Source organism: Phacochoerus africanus, chromosome 4 (genome assembly GCF_016906955.1).
Source record: "Phacochoerus africanus isolate WHEZ1 chromosome 4, ROS_Pafr_v1, whole genome shotgun sequence".
NCBI classification, from domain to species: Eukaryota; Metazoa; Chordata; class Mammalia; order Artiodactyla; family Suidae; genus Phacochoerus; species Phacochoerus africanus.
The window spans coordinates 116,788,123-116,807,715 of NC_062547.1; the positions used below are offsets into that span (position 1 = coordinate 116,788,123).

The 19,593-nt window shown below is 39.1% G+C and overlaps 1 protein-coding gene across 3 annotated transcripts in view; it reads right to left on the minus strand.

The window, feature by feature from the left end:
- The window catches only part of DCP2 (decapping mRNA 2), a 56,584-nt gene that overhangs the window by 24,682 nt on the left and 12,309 nt on the right, over positions 1-19,593 (minus strand). For 2 of the 3 annotated variants that reach the window (XM_047778412.1, XM_047778413.1), the window contains exons 3-4: positions 11,848-11,975; positions 10,847-10,945 (exon numbers count right to left, since the gene is read on the minus strand). In XM_047778412.1, the coding sequence (XP_047634368.1) occupies positions 10,847-10,945; positions 11,848-11,975 (227 nt within the window). The remainder of the gene's footprint in view (positions 1-10,846; positions 10,946-11,847; positions 11,976-19,593) is intronic. The other variant, XM_047778414.1, reaches the window with a different exon arrangement.

Genomic DNA, 19,593 nt, shown 5'->3' on the forward strand with positions numbered 1-19,593 from the left:
CTTAGCTTTCTATTGACAATTATTCAAACGTTCTGAGAAGCCTGCTTGCCACTGCTTCTTTTAGGTCAGTCCACATACAGAGCCCTTATAGGACATGTCAAACCCTGCTAGAGCATAACGAAATAACTTTACACAGCTATCTACAGTAATATAATAATACTAATATCATAGTAAACCAAACTAGAATGTTCTAATAGTCAAATTAAAATGCTACGGGAGTTCCCGTTGTGGCTCATTGGTTAATAAATCTGACTAGTATCCATGGGGACACAGGTTCCATTCCTGGCCTTGCTCAGTGGGTTAAGGATCCGGCGTTGCCATGAGCTGTGGTGTAGGTCGCAGACGCGGCTCCGACCCACCATTGCTATGGCTGTGGTGTAGGTCAGCAGCTACAGCTCCGATTCAACCCTTAGCCTGGGAAGTTCCATATGCCGTGGGTGCGGCCCTAAAAAGACCAAAAAAAAAAAGACAAAAATAAATAAAAAACAAATAATAAAATATTACCAAGTAATGTAAAATAAAGGTAAGCACCCATGGAACATCTGCGTAACATAAAATCAAGAGAAAAAGTACTTAAGACATTAGCCTAAGTCTAACTAATGTCAGCTAAAAAACTAGGACAAAAACCTTTCCATGTATGTTAAGACAAGTGAAAATTAAAAGGAATAATGTGATATTTACATAAACTTCTATAAACAGACTAACAACTTGGTTTTAACTAAGACAACACCTGTGGTTTTCCACCTCCTCAGTGCTGCTCCTCTTATACTGCAGCACCACCAAGTGGCAGAAGGATGTACTGCAACTCTAGAACTGCTAGTTGAATATCACTCAAAAATGGCAACTACTATGGACTGGACTCTCCAAAATTCATCTGTTGAAGTCCTAACCCCAAATGCGACTGTACCTGGAGATAAGGCCTGTATGGAGGATAAAGGTTAAATGAGGTCACATGGATAGGACTCAAATCCAAAAGGGCTAGTACCCTTGTAAGAAGAGGAGGAACTAGTGCTCTCTGCCCTCACACAGGCACCCAAGAAAGGCCGCATGAGCACACAGGGAAAAGGCAGCCAAATGCAAGCCAGGATCAAAGTCCTCACCAGGAACCCAATCAGCAGGCAGCTTTGACCTGTGACTTGCCAGCCTCCAGAGCAGTAGAAAACAAATTTCCATTGTTTAAGCCATCTGTCTGTGGTATCTGGTTAGGGGAGGCCTGAGTAGACTACCACAACAATGCTCCACCTTAGTCCCCAAACTCTTTTCTTTAAGACAAAAGTATTCACTTAAAAATCAAGAATAAAAGTAAAAGGCTTGGCTTTTAAAGTTCTAACACCAAAATTTCAGAAATTAAAGTCTTTACTGATAAGTTCCTTTATCAGCTGAAAGAGGCTATTATTTAGATCAAAAAGGTTAGAAGTCAGGATTAATTATTATTAGCAAAGGGAACATTTTCTCCTAAAATTAAAGGACTATGTTTCTGTGCTTTCCTCAGAGCAAGACAAAAACTCTTGAAACAGAAAAAACAAAACAAAACAAAACAAAACAAAAAAAAACCTCATACGAGTCCAGATAGGTAAATGCTATTAGAAAATACTTAAAAATTACAAATTCCTTCTGTTATCATCTGTGTACATGTGCTTAGAAATACCCATTTACAAATATCCCTTGACTGCCTATAAAGCAGTCAAGAAAGAACATGAACTTCAGAACCCTATAAATAGCCCTATAAATTGGCAACCCTGTTTTGCTGCTTACTGTGAGATGGTGAGCTATTTCAGCGCCCCAGTTGTGAAGTGGAGATAAGCACCTGCCATATGAATCCCTACAGAATTCTCTTTAGATCCTATATATCCACAATCCATTCCTCCACTCCCATACCCTAATAAATTTTATTTACTTACAAATCATGGTGATCCACTGTTATTACTGATACACTAGCACCACCTAGATAGGACATTTTATCTTAGTGTCCCAGAGAAGAGACCAAACAAATAAACCAAAGTGAAAACTGTCTCAGTTCACAGGTTAACTTCCTCTCTCTCCTACCCTAAATGCCTTACTTCTGTACCATCCTAACTCTTTACAATACAGTGTATAAAACTCATCAGAGGGAGGGTTTCAGTGGTAGAAGCAGATAGATCCCGAGTCTAGGGTACTTCTTCAGGTTTTCCAAGGTTAGGTATTTGATTCCTCCAAGAAGATCCAATTACAGAGATCACTGATTTCACCCATTTTAGCCTAAATTTCTATTACTCCAGTTAATGTACTATCTCGAACCTATCTCACTGTTGTAGGAATAGTCTAACTCCATTTGTAAGATTTACAGATCAATTCCTCTAAAAAGGATGCTATGGTTCTCATTTTGGCCTTCCTTATAAGCAAGACTTCAAAATTTGAAGACACTACTTCATTTCATCTCCTGCCATCTGCAGAAAAGGAAGAGAAAGCTCTTCAAAGATGTGACAAATCCTCATCTGCTCCCTAAATAGCCTGCAATTTTAAAAGGTAGGCATTAACCTTTACTTTCTGGTACATAAAGGCTTGGTCTATAAGCTACTGCAAATACCTGCCTAGATAAGTTATTCCGTACTCAATTAAAATGCAGCATTTTCAATTATTTTTAAAATCTTACTCCAAAGTAAATAACCACTACTAGATTTTTTTCTACAGCAACTAACTAACTAGTGATTTACTAAGAATGAAGGGTATAAGGTAGAAACTGAGAACTGGGACGATAAAAACCAGAGAAAGAATATTGTAGGCTTTGTCAGGCCTAGAGACAGGGAAGGTCAATGTGACAGAATGCCAGATGGGACAGCCATGAAATAGAAAAAAAAATCACACGGATGAGAGACGGGACTGAGATGGCAGCAAAGAAGGACTGGAGCTCACCTTCTTTCATAAAAACAACAGAATTACAACCAAATGCTTCAACCAAATGGACTGGAACTTTCAACCAAATGGACTGGAAACTTTCAAAAAGATATCCTACTCCAGAGGACAAAGAGGAGGCCCCATCAAGATGTAGAAGGGGTGATTATGAGATATAACCAACCCCACACCCCCCAGGTGGGAAGCCCACAGACTAGAAAGTAACTATATCACAGAGACTCACCTAGAGGAGTGAGATTTTTGAGCCCCACATCAGGTCCCACACCTGGAGATCTGGCACTGGGAGAAAGAGTGCCTGGAGCGTCTGCATTGACGGCCAGTGGGGCTTGTGTGCAGGAGCTCCATGGGAGTGGGGGAAAAGGAAACCCCATTCTTGAAAGGCACACACAGGCTTTCGTGTGCATTGGGTCCCAGGGCAAAGCAGAGACTCCATAGGAATCTGGGTTGGACCTGACTGCAGTTCTTGAAGGATCTCCTGGGAAAAGAGGCGGTAACTGTGGCTTGTCCTGGGGGAAAGACATTGTAGGCAAAGGTCTCGGGAATATCCATCAGCAAGTGTTCCTCTAGAGGTGGCCATTTTGGGAAAATCTGGCCCAACCCATCAGCGCTGAGAAGCCCCAGGCCAAACAAAAATCCGGGTGGGGTCACAGCCCCACCTATCAGTAAACAGGCTGCCTAAAGACCACCCCCCCCAGGTACACAGCCGCCTCTAATCTCACCCAGAGACAAAGCCCCACCCAACAGATGCATAGGAATAAAGCCCCACCTACCAGTGGGCTGGTACCAGTCCCTCCCGTCAGGAAGCCTACAGTAAGCCCTGGAACCAACTTCAGCCACAAGGGGGGGGCAGACATCAGAAGTAAGAAAGGCTACAACTCTATCGTCTGCAAAAAGGAGACCACACCAAAAACTTATAAAAATGAAAAGGCTGGGAGCTATAACTCAGATAAGAGAACAATAAAAAAAAAACAAGAAAAACACCTAAGTGACCTGGAGATTATCGGGCTCCAGGAAAAAGACTTTAGACTGATAATGCTGAAGATGACACTGGAAATAAACTGGAGGCAAAGACATAATTTACAGCAAACACTGAGCAAAGAAATACAAGATTTAAAACTTAAACAGAGATGCAAAATACAGTAATTGAAATAAAAAATTCATTAGAAACAACCAACAGAAGAATACAGGAGGCAGAAGAACGAATAAGCGAGGTGGAGGACAGATTAGTGGAAATTATGGATGTAGAACAGAAAAGATAAGAAAGATTGAAAAGAAATGAAGATAGGCTAAAAGAACTCTGGGACAATGTTAAACACACAAACATCCGTATTTTAAGGGTGCCAGAAGAAGAGAGAGAGAAAAGGACAGAAAAAATATTCGAAGAGATAATAGCCACAAACTTTCCTAAGTTCCTGGATTTGAGTGAGTGAAAGAAACCAAGGAAGAACACCCCAAGACTCGTATTAATCAAACTGACCAAAATCAAAGACAAAGAGAAAATACTGAAAACAGCTAGGGAAAAGAAACAAGTAACATACAAGGGATGAGCAGATTTTTCAGCAGAAACTCTGCAGGCCAGAAAGGAGTGGCAAGTTATACTTAAAGTGATGAAAGGACAAAACCTCCAACCAAGATTAATTTACCCAGCAAGGCTCTCATTCAGATTTGAAGGAGTAATCAAAAGCTTTACAGATAAGCAAAAGCTAAGAGAATTCAGCAACACCAAATCGGCTTTACAGCAAATACTAAAGGAACTTCTCTCAGCAGGAAAGAAAAGGCCACAACTAAAAACAAAAATATCACAAATGATAAGGATCACCAGTAAAGGCATATATACAGTAAATGTAGGAAATCATCCACATACAAATATGCTACCAAAATCAGAAATCATGAGAAGAGGAGGGTACAAATGCAGGACACTGGAGATGTACTTGCAATTAAGAGACCAACAACTTAAAACAATCTCGTATATGTATATGTATATATATATATATATATATATATATATATATATATATATACACACACTCCTATATCAGAACTTCAGGTTAACTACAAACCAAAAATCTACAATTGACACACAAACAAATAAGAAAAATCAACTCAAATATAACACAAAAGATAGTTATCAAACCACAAGAGGAGAGAACAAGAGAAGGGAAGAAAAAAGAGCAACAAAAACAAATCCAAAGCAATTAATAAAATAGCAATAAGAACATACATATCAATAATTACCTTAAATGTAAATGGACTAAATGCCCCAACCAAAAGACATAGACTGGCTGAATGAATACAAAAACAACACCCATATATGCTGTCGTCAGGAAACCCACTTCAATTCTAGGGACACATACAAATTGAAAGTGAGAGGATGTTAAGAAGATATTACATGCAAATGGGAATCAAAAGAAAGCTGAAGGAGCAATACTCATATCAGACAAAACAGACCTTAAACAATATTATAAGAGACAAAGAAGGACATTACATAATGATTGAAGGATCAATCCAAGAAGAAGATATAACAATTGTAAATATATATGCACCCAACATAGAATCACCTCAATATATAAGGTAACTGCTAACAACCCTAAAAGGAGAAACTGACAATAACACAGTAACACTGTAACAGCAGGGGACTTTAACACTCCACTTTCCACAAGTGGACAGATCATCTGGACAGAAAATCAACAAGTAAACACAGGCCCTAAATGAAGCATTAGACCAGATGGACTTAACAGATATTTATAGGACATTCCATCCAAAAACAGCAGAATAGACATTCTTCTCAAGTGCACACGGAACACTCTCGAGGATTGATCACATTCTGGGCCACAAATCAAGCACCAGTAGCTTTAAGAAAACTGAAATCACATGAAGCATCTTTTCTGACCACAATGCTATATGAATGGAAATCAACAACAAGAGAAAAATCACAAAAAACACAAACATGTTGTTTAAATACGCTACTGAACCACCACTGGATCACTGAAGAAATCAAAGAGGAAATTAAAAAATACCTAGAAGCAAATGGCAACAAAGATACGACACTTCAAAACCTACGAGATGCAGCAAAAGCATCTAAGGGGGAAGTTTATAGCAATACAAGCCTACCTCAGGAAACAAGAAAAAGCTCAAACAGACAATCTAACCTTACATCTAAAGCAGCTAGAGAGAGAAGAACAGACAAGACCTAAAGTTAGCAGAAGAAAGCATAAAGATCAGAGCAAGAATTCCCCTCGTGGCTCAGGAGTTAATGAATCCGCCTAGTTCCCATGAGCGACCCCTGGCCTTGCTCAGTGGGTTAAGATCTGGTGATGCCATGAGCTGTGGTTTAGGTCACAGACACGGCTCGGATCCAGCGTTGCTGTGGCTGTGGTGTAGGCCAGCAGCTGTAACTCTGATTGGACCCCTAGCCTGGGAACCTCCATATGCCTCAGGTGTGGCCCTAAAAAGCCAAAGAAAAAAAAATTTCTTAATTTAAAAAATAAAAATATAAAAAACTTCCAACAAACCAAAGTCCAGGACCAGATGGTTTCACATGTGAATTTCATCAAACATTTAGAGAAAAGCTAACACCTATCCTTCTGAAACTATTCCAAAAAATTGCAGAGGAAGGAACACTCCCAAACATATTCTAGGAGGCCACCATCGCCCTGATACCAAGACCAGACAAAGATACCACAAAAAAAGAAAATTACACGCCAATTTCACTGATGAACATAAATGCAAAATCCTAACAAAATACTAGCAAACCAGGAGTTCCCGTCGTGGCGCAGTGGTTAATGAATCCGACTAGGAACCATGAGGTTACGGGTTCGGTCCCTGCCCTTGCTCAGGGGGTTAACGATCTGGCGTTGCCATGAGCTGTGGTGTAGGTTGCAGAGGCGGCTCGGATCCTGCGTTGCTGTGGCTCTGGCGTAGGCCTGCAGCTACAGCTCCAATTAGACCCCTAGCCTGGGAACCTCCATATGCCGAGGGAGCGGCCCAAGAAATAGCAACAACAACAACAAAAAGACAAAAAAGACAAAAAAAAAATACTAGCAAACCAAATCCAAGGATACATTAAAAGGATTGTACATCATGATCAAGTGGGATTTATCCCAGGGATGCAAGGATTCTTCAATATTTTAAAATTGATCAGTGTAATACACCACATTAACAAAGTGAAGAATAAAAACCATATGATCCTCTCAATAGATGCAGAAAAAACTTGTGACAAAAATCCAACACCCATTTCCGATAAAACCCAGTTTTATCGAGGTATTGTTGACAAAGTTATAATCTAAAATATAAAACTGTAAAATAAAAAAAATTTTTTTATAGATACATGTACTCCAATGTTCACTGCAGCACTATAAAAAATATCCAGGACATGGAAACAACCTAAATGTCCATCAACAGAGGAGTGGATAAAGAAGATGTGGTACATATACACAACGGAATATTACTCCACCATTAAAAGGAAAGAAATAATGGCATTTGCAGCAACATGGATGGACCTAGAAATTATCATGATAAGTGAAGTCAGACAATGAGACACCAACATCAAATGCTATCACTTACATCTGGAATGTAAAAAAGGACGTAGTGAACTTCTTTGCAGAACAGATACTGACCCAGACTTTGAAAAACTTATGTGTTCCAAATGAGACAGGTTGGGGGGGGGGACTGCATGGGGGTTTGGATGGAAATGTTATAAAATTGGGTTCTGATGATCACTGTACACCTATAAATATAATAAAATTCATTGACTAATTAAAAAAAAGAACACAGATGAAAGAATCAGGTTGGATTTATGTGACAGTATTAGAGCAGTAATATGCTAAAGTTTTTCATTAGCGTAGCCAATAATAATCCATAAGGTTCCATATATGTCTCAATTTTATTATCTATAAAATTGATGACATAAAAATCTATGAAACCTATGAGACGGATTTACATTATGAAGACTAAATTGAATTCATTCTAACACTAAAGGAAAAAATGAAGAATGATTAAAAAACTATTGTAAGTTTAAAGTATAGTATCTAAAACAGTGTCTGGATTTAAGTAATCACCGTATAAGTGTTGGTTAAAAAAAAAAAAAAGAAGAAAAGAAAAGAAAGAATACATGATGTGAAGTTTGTGAGTCTGTGGACCCAGGTGCTGGTTCCTTGTTTTTGGTGATTGTCTGAGCAAAATCCTGAAAACCATCCCCTAAAACACAGATGGATAAGATGGGCAACCATCTTTGACAGTGGTTCATTAAAACAGAGGTTCTTTTTTTTTTTTTTTTTTTTTGACTTTTCTCAGGCTGCTCCTAAAGCATAGGAAGGTTCCCAGGCTAGGGATCTAATCGGAGCTGTAGGCGCCAGCCTGCACCAGAGGCACAACAATGCCAGATCTGAGCCATATCTGCAACCTACACACAGCTCATGGCAAAGCCGGATCCTTAACCCACTGAGAGAGGCCAGGGATCGAACCCTCAACCTCATGGTTCCTATGGTTCCTAGTCGGATTTGTTAACCACTGAGCCATGACAGGAACTCCTAAAGCAGAGGTTCTTAATAGCTCATGTAGAAGGTGAAGTGGGGATGTCAGAACACTGCAGTATGGCTGTAGACAAGACAGCATGGACGGTATGTGTGTGTGCATGTGTGTGTATCCTTAATAATTGGTATGTGTGTGTGCATGTGTGTGTATCCTTAATAATATTCTAACTTGTCTTCTTGTGTTTCGCTTCTTTCTTCTAGGATTACTTCTATACTTCAATCTCTTCTTTCATGCTTTTAATTTTAGCACCTACAACAGTGTGTGTGGCACACAACATGATCTTAGTAAATATCTACTAAATGGATAAACTCTGTTTCCCCATTAGTTGCATTAAAAAAAAAAAAAAAAACTAAGTAGTGGTGGCTCATCAGAATTTTAACTATTATCCCTCACTAATAATTACACCCAAGGAGTTTATCTGGTGGCAGAGTGGGTTAAGGATCCACCGTTGTCACTGCAGGGCCTGCGTTGTTGCCATGGCATGCAACAGTTCCACCCCTGGTCCTGGAACTTCCACATGCTACAGACACATCCAAAAAAAAGTACATCCAAACTTAAACTAGGCAATGAACACTACTGCAAGAAAACCCTGAATCATAAAATAAATACAAATAAGGCAAGAGATCCAAATAAAAATACGCCACAAAGTCCATAACTGCCATCTCAAAACTATCTCAAAATTCACACCAGTTTAGATTTTAAAGATATCACTTCTAGTTATGAAGATCTTACTTCCAGTTATGGAGTCCTTGAGTGACTCTTCTCAGTAATTTTGGGGAACTCCCATTGTGGCTCAACAGAAATGAACCTGACTAGTATCTATAAGAATGCAGGTTCAATCCCTGGCCTAATTCAGTGGGTTAGGAATCCAGTGTCATCATAAGCTATGATATAGGCTGCAGTTGTGGCTCGGATCTGGCATCGCTGTGGCTATGGTATCGGTCAGCAGCTCTAACACCAATTAGATCCCTAGCCTGGGAACTTCCATATGCCACACCTCTAGCCCTAAAACAATAATAATAATAATAATTTTCTATCTTACAGAGATTAAGTGACTGGCCCAAAGTCTCTAGTCTATTGACAATACATATTAAAACTGAAGTGGAACAAAACCCTTTCAACTCCTAGGCCAGTTGTCTTTCCATTTTATCATACTTCCTTATGACTCAACTTCTCAAATTCAAGGGCAAGGTACAATGTTATAAATAATTAGGAACTGATAAATTAAAATACAGTATACACTACATCACAAGGTACTATATAATTAATGCCAATCAAATGATAAAGAGAGCAATTGCTTTTAAAGTTCAGATTACTGTGGGCTAGAGCTGACTGGTTACATTTTTAAATAAATTGAATTTTAAATGACTTCCTCATTTTACAAATAAGAAACTCAGGTCTTGTATAAAGAGCAGGTTGGGGAGTTCCCGTTGTGGCGCAGTGGTTAACGAATCCGACTGGGAACAATGAGGTTGCGGGTTTGATCCCTGCCCTTGCTCAGTGGGTTGACGATCTGGTGTTGCCTTGAGCTGAGGTATAGGTTGGACCCCTAGCCTGGGAACCTCCATATGCCGCGGGAGCGGCCCAAGAAATAGCAAAAAGACAAAAAAAAAAAAAAAAGAGCAGGTTGGAAGCAGTCCTTCAAAGGAAAAGAATATTTTGAGCTCGGTCTAGAAATATACCTAAATAGGATATGAATAACAGGAAGAAAGGACTTTCCAGGTGGGTAAATAATATAAGCAGAAGTTCCCATCGTGGCTCAGTGGTTAACGAATCCGACTAGGAACCATGAGGTTGCGGGTTTGATCCCTGGCCTTGCTCAGTGGGTTAACGATCCGGCATTGCCATGAGCTGTGGTGTAGGTCGCAGACGTGGCTCGGATCCCGCGTTGCTGCGGCTCTGACGTAGGCCGGAGGCTACAGCTCCGATTCAACCCCTAGCCTGGGAACCTCCATATGCTGTGGGAGCGGCCCAAGAAATGGCAAAAAGACAAAAAAAATTAAAAAAAAAATAATAATATAAGCAAAAGCTCAGAGGCTGAATCAATTAAGTCAAATTCAGGGGACAAAGAATTAATTCTCTTGACTAAGAATAATGAAAGACAAATTTAGGAATGGTTAAGTTGCATGTTGGAGGTAGGGGAGGTTGTTTCAATACTTGACATTTCAACCTTATCCTGCAGTGAGAAGCTAGAATGAGTTTTGAACAACAAATGTAAATTTCTTAGAAAAGCCCAAAATGTGCCTTGTCTGCAAGCCAAGACTATAATATCAAACAAGAGTTATAATAGCCAGAATATTTTACCAATAACAAATCCAAGTGTAAAAGGAAATGTGGAGGAGACAACAAGGAAAAAAAAGGGTTAAAAAAACACTCAAAGCCTAAGTGCCAAATGTTACTATTTCAAACAGCAATAACTCACCTCTCTAGCAGCACAATCATGAGGAGCTTCTTCTTTATTCACTTTTCCTTTTGGAAATCCCCAGCCTGATTTTGCTAGGTACCCCTGAACCAGTAGTACCTACAAAACAATCAGAGGTAAAAATAAAACTTGCCCTCTTGCCCATGCTCCTTTCTAAAAGCCAAAGGGTGATTTTCTTTTCTTTTTTTTTTTTAGGGCTACACCCACAGCATATGGAGGTTCCCAGGCTAGGGGTCTAATCAGAGCTGTAGCCACCAGCCTACACCAGAGCCACAGCAATGCTAGATCAGAGCCGCATCTGTGACCTACTACAACCACTAACAGCAACACCAGATCCTTAACCCACTGAGCAAGGCCAGCGATCGAACCTGTGTCCTCACGAATACTAGTCAGGTTCTTTAACCACTGAGCCATGACGGGAACTCCCAAAGGGTGATTTTTCTCACTTCAGGCAAACTGTTACCACCAATAATTTTATATAGTACTTGGTTAACTATCTTCCAGGAGGCTGAATGTACTACTACTCTACTGTGAAGGCATTCCACCCATTATAAAGTATCCCTTCAACAATCAAGTGATTTATGGGTTCCAATTGTGGTGCAACAGGATTTGCAGCAGTGACTTGGGAGAGCTGGGATACAGGTTTCATCCCCAGGCTGCCACAGTGGGTTAAGGATCCAACATTGCAGCAGTTGCGGCTTAGATCGCAACTGCATCTCGGATCTGATTCCTGGCCTGAGAACTCCATACACCAAAAGGTAGCCAAAAAAGGGGGAAAAAAAAATATTCAAGTGCTATCTTTGCAATAAGCTATACTGCAACAGGTATAAATTACTAAGACCCAGGGTAGAGATAAAACATGCAAAGTTTGGCTTTTTAGCACTAAAAATCTATTTTTAAAACCTCGGTTCAGAACATTATAGAATCAACATACATTAAAATTACTTGGATGAAATAGCTGATTACCATTTCACTGAAAGTCTCTTATTACTCTCACTCACATTTTCAAGTGTCTCATCAAGAATAATTGCACCATATGTTGGCACTCCCATTTTATACTCCTTCCATTCATCCAAAATTTTTTCCACATCTTCACCTTGAGGCAGCAAAAATGGACAATGATTGAAGAGTATACCTTGTGTTAAGGAAGCTACATTCTCCCTTAATACAGCTTAAGAACTTATATACAGAAGGAGATCTAGTTGTGTGTTTTTTTATGAAATTCCTCATATCTTCATCTCACCTAAGTTTATCCTTCTTGTTTTTATTTTTTCACATTTGTTTTCTCTTAAACAAGTCATTGCTAACTTCCGAATTTAGCCTAAAAAAACACAAGTAAACTGTGAACATTCCTATAGTCTGGCTCCTTAAGTTAATACAAATACATCAGGACCACGAGACCACCTCAAATACTTCTCATTAAGCAAGTCAAATTTGGAGTTTCCTGGTGGCACAGTGGGTTAAGGATCTGGTGTTGTCATTGCTATGGCACAGGTTCAATCCCTGGCCCTGGAACTTCCACATGCCATGGGCATGGCAAAAAAAAAAAAAAAAGTGGGTCAAATTTGTCAGGTTAGGAGTCAACAGGTACTGAAACTGACAGCAAGGAATCTAAGCACAGTACACATACAGGTAAGAGGTAAAAACCATCAGAACAAGACAAAGTGGCTAACTCTGGGAGGTAGGACTAGGGACACAGTATACCACTCAACACTGCTTAATTTCTTTAACATGTCTATGTCCTACTTTTATAATTTAAAACAATTTTAAGATGAAGATTAAGGATTATAGAGAAAAGTAAATCTAGGTATTAAGGAAGGTATAGCCTATTTCAAAAGAAACTAAGTATGCCTCCTCAAAATTGGGTGGAGTTAACATAATCTTTTTTAAGTAAACAAAATCTAAACCTGCCAAGCATATGCTGAGGCTTCCAATACTCCATGCTACCAAATGCCTCATCACTACAACACTGTTAGTTATAAAAACGGTGAGGAAAACTACAATTTACGATAGTGTTTCTCAAATCAAGAATATATTCTTAAAGGATCTCAACTCCTCTATGAAAACTTACATGTTGTTTTCATTTTTATGTTAATCTAAAAACATAAAATATGCTCATATTTTCAATCATTTGGATGATCACATATATCAAGTACCACACTGCTTAATGTTACTTTATTTTTACATTATTATTATTCTATTTAGGGCCACACCTGTAGCATATGGAAGTTCCCAGAATAGCAGTCGAATCAGAGCTGCAGCTGTCAGCCTACGGCACAGCCCAGCAATGCCAGATCCAAGCCACATCTGCAACCTACGCTGCAGCCTGCAGCAATGCTGGACCCTTAACCCATTGAGCGAGGACAGGGATCGAACCTGCATCTTCATGGGGACTAGCCAGTTCTTAACCTGCTGAGACACAACAGGAACTCCTACACTACTTGATTTTAAAGACTATAATGGTACTAGTAGTTCAACTGTGGTGGGCTACTAAAAAACCGAAGAAACACAATAGGCAAATGGTGCACTAGGGTCAAATGATATTCCAATATAACACAGAAAGGAAGGTTTCTTATCAGATAGATGTAGTACGAGCACATCAAAATACCCTCAGTAATAGTCAGCAGCATATTCACACTGTGACCCATGGTTTGGCTTAAACAAAAACATCACATTAAATTCATTTTACAAAAATAATCATTATGAGTTCTACGGCTTTGTGTTTAAAATTTTTGCTTTGGTTTTACAGGTGTAGTAAGAGCTAAGATTCTTAAGGAGCTTAAGGAAGTCAACCATCTATAACACTATAATTAAAAGAGAGGCATTTGATGGAAGATGAGAAAAAGAATGTATATATATATATGTGTGTGTGTGTGTGTGTATGACTGGCTCTCACTTTGCTGTACAGCAGAAATTAACACAACACTGTAAGTCAACTATACTTTAATTTAAAAAAAATTTTTTCAAAGGGAAAAAAGATAGGAGTTCCCATCATGGCTCAGCAGTTAACAAACCTGACTAGTATCCATGAGGACAGAGGTTTGATCCCTGGCCTTGCTCAGTGTGTTAAGGATCCCGAATTGCTGTGGCTGTAGGCTGGCAGCTGTAGCTCCAATTCAACCCCCTAGCCTAGGAACTTCCATATGCCGCAGGTGCAGCTCTAAAGACAAACACACACACAAAAAAACTTTAAGGAGTTCCCATCATGGCGCAGCGGAAATAAATCTGACTAGGAGCCGTGAGGTTGTGGGTTCCATCCCTGGCCTCGCTCAGTGGGTTAAGGATCTGGCGTTGCCGTAAGCTATGGTGCAGCTTGCAGACTTGGCTCGGATCCCACATTGCTCTGGCTGTGGTGCCTGTGGTGTACGTCGGCAGCTGTCCAATTCAACCCCTAGCCTGGGAACCTCGATATGCCACGGATATGGCCCTAAAAGGCAAAAATAAAAATAATGAAATTAAAAACAAAAAAGAGAGAGGCACTCAATTAATCTCAATATAAATACTCCTTGCCTTCATTGAGAATAAAATTTGAATACAAATTACCCATTCCATGAAATCCTACGGCTCTACACCAGCTAGCTAAGATTCTGCAAGTTATTTCCCAAAAGTCGTCTGGCTTAGGATGTCTAGTAAAAGCTCTCAAGTGTTTTAAAATCACTACAGATTTTTTTTCATCTACTTATAAATTTTAAATAAATGGACATTTTTTCCATTAAAAATTGAAGCATAGAGAAAAACATATTAGTTAAAACACCCCAGGAAGAGAGGTAACTTTCAGTAATTCAGAGAGAAAGACACTTATTCAGATTTTTTTTCTCTTCTTTCTACCTACAATGCTCCTAATAATTGCAAAGTGCATTAGTGTCTCTACAATGAAGTGTTCTCATTTTTTGACCAATTAAACAATTTCTTTAAAAAGAGTAACAAAAAGAAAGGTGTACCAAGAGAAATTAAATCAACCAACATAACCTTGGAATTTATATTCTTTATTTACCCATTTTTCCTACTCCAAAATCACCAAAAAATAAATGAGCTGATGAACAAAGCAACCGAAGTTCAAGATACAGTTGGAATTAATGTTAAAAAGAATCTAAGTATTTACTAAAGTTGACACAATTAGCAAATAACAACTCAATCCAAAATGACATCAATTTCCCCACTGACCACTCTTCAATCCTCCATAGTCAACAGTACATAAAGTAATTCAGTTCAAACATGGAAAATGCTTAAATATCATTTTTATGTAATGACACATGTATTTAATTCAAAAAGCCCTACAACATGTGCTGAGTAATGATGTTATTTATCTTTATAATTTTTACTAAAATTCTTACCTGACTACTATATGATTTTCTTAATCACTAAATTATTTTGTGTCTTGAATCTGTTACTGGGCCTTACACAGTAGCTCTAAGACAAAAGACAGAAGGTTGCACTGATTATATAAAGAACGTAAAAAATGGGAGTTCCCTTCACGGCTCAGCAGTTAACGAACGTGACTGGGATCCATGAGGATGAGGGTCCAATCCCTGGTCTCAATCAGTGGGTTAAGGATCTGGTTGCCCTGAGCTGTGGTACAGGTTGCAGACGCAGCTCAGATCCTGCATTGCTGTGGCTGTGACGTAGGCTGGCAGCTGTAGCTCTGCTTCCACCCGAGCCTGGAACTTCCATATGCCACAGATGCAGCCCTAAAAAGCAAAAAGGAGGTAAGAAATTTTAAGTACATTTATCTACTTGTACATACATACATCAATCTTTATTTTTTAACAGTTCAGTGATTTTTAATATATTCTTTCTAACATTTTTGTAAAAACATAAAAAAAAAAAAAAAACCTGCTCTAGGTATAAACAATCATTTAGACAGTAATCGCCATCCAACATCCTTCCATTATCATAAATGATATGGAATTCCCCATGGACAACTCATCTCAAGATCTAGCCTCAGTTCCTTGTATTCCTTGTCGTTCACATGCATTCCCAAATTGGAAACCAATTGCCACTGTAGTATTCCAGACTTGCCATCACTGGAACTATCACAGTTAGTTTGATTAGAATAAAATATTGTGACTATCTTCCCCAGTAGTCCTTAAATTACTCACACTACACTGTTACTTTATATCAATTTTTGACAGTTTCCCTTTCTCCATATTAGCACCCTCCTCCTTTTATTTTCTTCTCTAAATAATATGGCCTATCATTTTAATCAATGTCTTAACAATATTCAATACCCCTTGGAGTTCTCGTCATGGCTCAGTGGTTAACGAATCCAACTAGGAACCATGAGGTTGAGGGTTCGATCCCTGGCTTTGTTCAGTGGGTTAAGGATCTGGCGTTGCCATGCACTGTGGTGTAGGTCGAAGACGCAGCTCAGATCCTGCGTTGCTGTTGCTGTGGCATAGGCCGGCAGCTACAACTCTGATTGGACCCTAGCCTGGGAACTTACATATGCTGAGGGAGCGGCCCTAGAAAAGGAACAAAAAAACAAACAATATTCAATACCCTTTTGCCCCACTGTTCTCTAAATATAGCTCCCACTCAAAACTGAAACCCAGGAGCAAATCCTAGATAACTGTTCTATAACCATATTGCTGAGTGCTTACCGAAGAAAAATCACAAGACTATGCACAATTAACAAAAGAGAAAACAGAGACGCAGAAAAGCCCCACAATTTGCTTATGGTCATAGGGCTGATAAAGGGCAAAGGTGGGAGGTCAACCCAAGGAATCTAGCTCCAGAACTCATACTAATAACTTTCATTCTACACAGTCTCACCACTTCAATATCCCACAGGTACCACAAACCAACGTGTCCACAACTGAGCCCATGGTTCCCCCACAACACTTCTCCTCCTTTGTTTTTCTACAAATAGAACGGCACACCCATTCATTCAACTTCTCAAATCAAAAACCTGGATACCATCCCTGATTCTTCCTTTCACCTTTCCTCAGAGATTCAAGTTAAGACAAATTTTACCTCCTAAATATCTTTCAAATTTAATTTCTATTCACTTCTATCACAAGTTTCCATTCCTCTCTCATAAATTAATGACACAGCATTTTAATTAGGTTTCTAGTTATCACCTTCCTCCAATTCACTGTCTACACTATTTTGGAGCCATCTTGCAAAACACCGCTAGAGAGAAATAAAGCAAATAGGGCAGAAAGTTAACAGAGTGAATACATAAAAAGGGCATAATGGTAGTTGACTGTAATATTCTTCAACTTTTATGTAAGTTAAAGTTTTTCCCAAAATAAAAGGTACCTTTTTGAATTTAAAAAAAAAAACTCTATATTCTTTTATTATTCTTATGAGTCCAAACAAACATGGCCTATAAGACACCTCCTCCAAAGAGAACCTTTACCTTATTCCAAATCTGGGCTGAGTATCGCTGTTCTCTATTCCTACTGACCCGTATGCTACCTTATCAAAGCCTAGCCAACTGCCATGTAATGACATCCTTTCCTGCCTCTCATTTGCTTAAAGACAGTGACCAAATCTAATTCTTCTCTGCACGATGCCTGACCCAGAGGAAGCACTCAACTATTTAATGAAATCTAGCAAGTTTTTTCCTCCATATAACTGAATTAAGAGTAACTTAACTAGGAGTTCCCATCATGGCACAGTGGTTAACAAATCCGACTAGGAACTATGAGGTTGCAGGTTCGATCCCTGCCCTTGCTCAGTGAGTTAAGGATCCGGCGTTGCCATGAGCTGTGGTATAGGTTGCAGACGCGGCTTAGATCCAGCGTTGCTGTGGCTCTGGCTTAGACCACCTCCATATGCCTCGGGTGTGGCCCAAGAAATGGCAAAAAGACCAAAAAAAGAAAAAAAAGAGTAACTAAAACGGAGGAATTTTCTTTTAATAATAAGGAAACTTTAAAACTCATGTGCATATACACAATCTTATCCAGAACCCAAAGTATGTGCGGTTGCTCTGGCAGAACCCTGCTTAAGAGACTAAAACCACGTAAGATTTTCCTGTTTTAATCATGTTCCTATAACTAGATTATAGCTCCTTAAAAGCAAATTCTTTTATGATTTCTTCATAGAACCTGCTACCAAAACAGTTCTCAATAATACTTGTATTCCCCTTTGATTATTCATTTACTTCTCCATATTTAAGCTGTCAAACAGCTTGAGCATTTTGGCCACTGAAAGGTGTCCCTTCAGTCTTTTCTTTATAGTCCCTCGATTATGTTTCAGGACCTTACACCTCCACCTCAAGTAAATTAATAGTTCTCCCTGTGGTTCAACCTATCCTGCCTAGTAACTTTTCTTGACTACCATTTTCAAATGATCTGAGTAATATTCTTAATTCAGCCCTGCTCAGAAACTTTTAATGGCTGTTACACAAAATAAAGTTTCATCCATTTTCTGCAGAAATCCAGGGGGTTCCTTCTTTCATACGGCTCAAGACAAAGCATGGAGAAGGGAGTAGGAGTTATTTTATGTCATCTATCCCTACTCCAACTCTAGTCTTGTACAGTGCACTTACAGGTACAATTCCATCTGAACACATGATTTAGGGTTAAAAACAATGACCTAAAGAATAAAAACCAAAACACTTTGGCTCAAGATTTAAAAACCTACAAATTCCCCCTATATAACTTTCATTCATATCTCCTCTTATACCCCTAAAGAACCTCAATACAAACTTACCAATTTCCCAACACACCCATTATCCTTTCCAGTGCTCCAATTCTCCTCAATCCATTTTCTTTATCTGCAATATACTCCCCACTGCTGCCTATTTAGAAAATTCTATATTCCCGTAAAAATGTAACTTTGTCTAAAATCTTTTCGCCTTTTGCCAATACTAAAAGTACTTAATATCAGGATAATTAGCAATTCATCGATTTTGCCTTGAGATATCGCTTTTTTCAAATATTAAATATTCATATATATCTTTTATAATTAATAAATTATAAGCTGCTGTCTTATTTATAAATAGGAACAAAAACTTCTTTAAGGCAAGGACTTTTTTTTTTTGGCCATACCCAAGGCATATGGAAATTCCCAGGCCAGGGATCAAATCTGAGCCATAGTTGTAACCTACACCTGAGCTGCAGCGACGTCAGATCCTTAACCCACTTCACCACAGCAGGAACGCCAAGGACTTCTTTACATTTGCCACAGAACCAAAAACTCTGCTTTGAACACAGTAAGTATTTAATAATTAAGAACTTCTGGGGAGTTCCCATTGGGGCGCAGTGGAAACAAATCCAACTAGGAACCATCACGTTGCAGATTCGATCCCTGGCCTTGCTCAGTGGCTTAAGGATCCGCATTGCCGTGAGCTGTGGTGTAGGTCACAGACACAGCTTGGATCCTGAGTTGCTATGGTTGTGATGTAGGCCGGCCACTGTAGCTCCAATTCAACTCCTAGCCTGGGAACCTCCATGTGCTCCAGGCGTAGCCCTAAAAAGCCAAAAAAAAAAAAAAATCTATCCCAGGAGTTCCTTGGTGGTCTAGAGGTTAGGACTCTGTGCTCTCACCACTGTGGCCCAGGTTCAATCCCTGGTCTGGGAATTAAGATTCCCCGATTAAGCTGCTGTACGCCATGGGCAAAAAAAAAAAAAAATTTCTATCCAAGAAAGGTAGGAATTTGAATAAAGATCATCCGGTTAAGTGGAACAGCAAGAGGAACATAAAACACAGATATGTTCTAGAAATGGGCTAGCTATATCTGAAAGAAAAGAAAACCAAATTTAATTCTTATCAGTACATATTTTAGGGGGTCCACCACA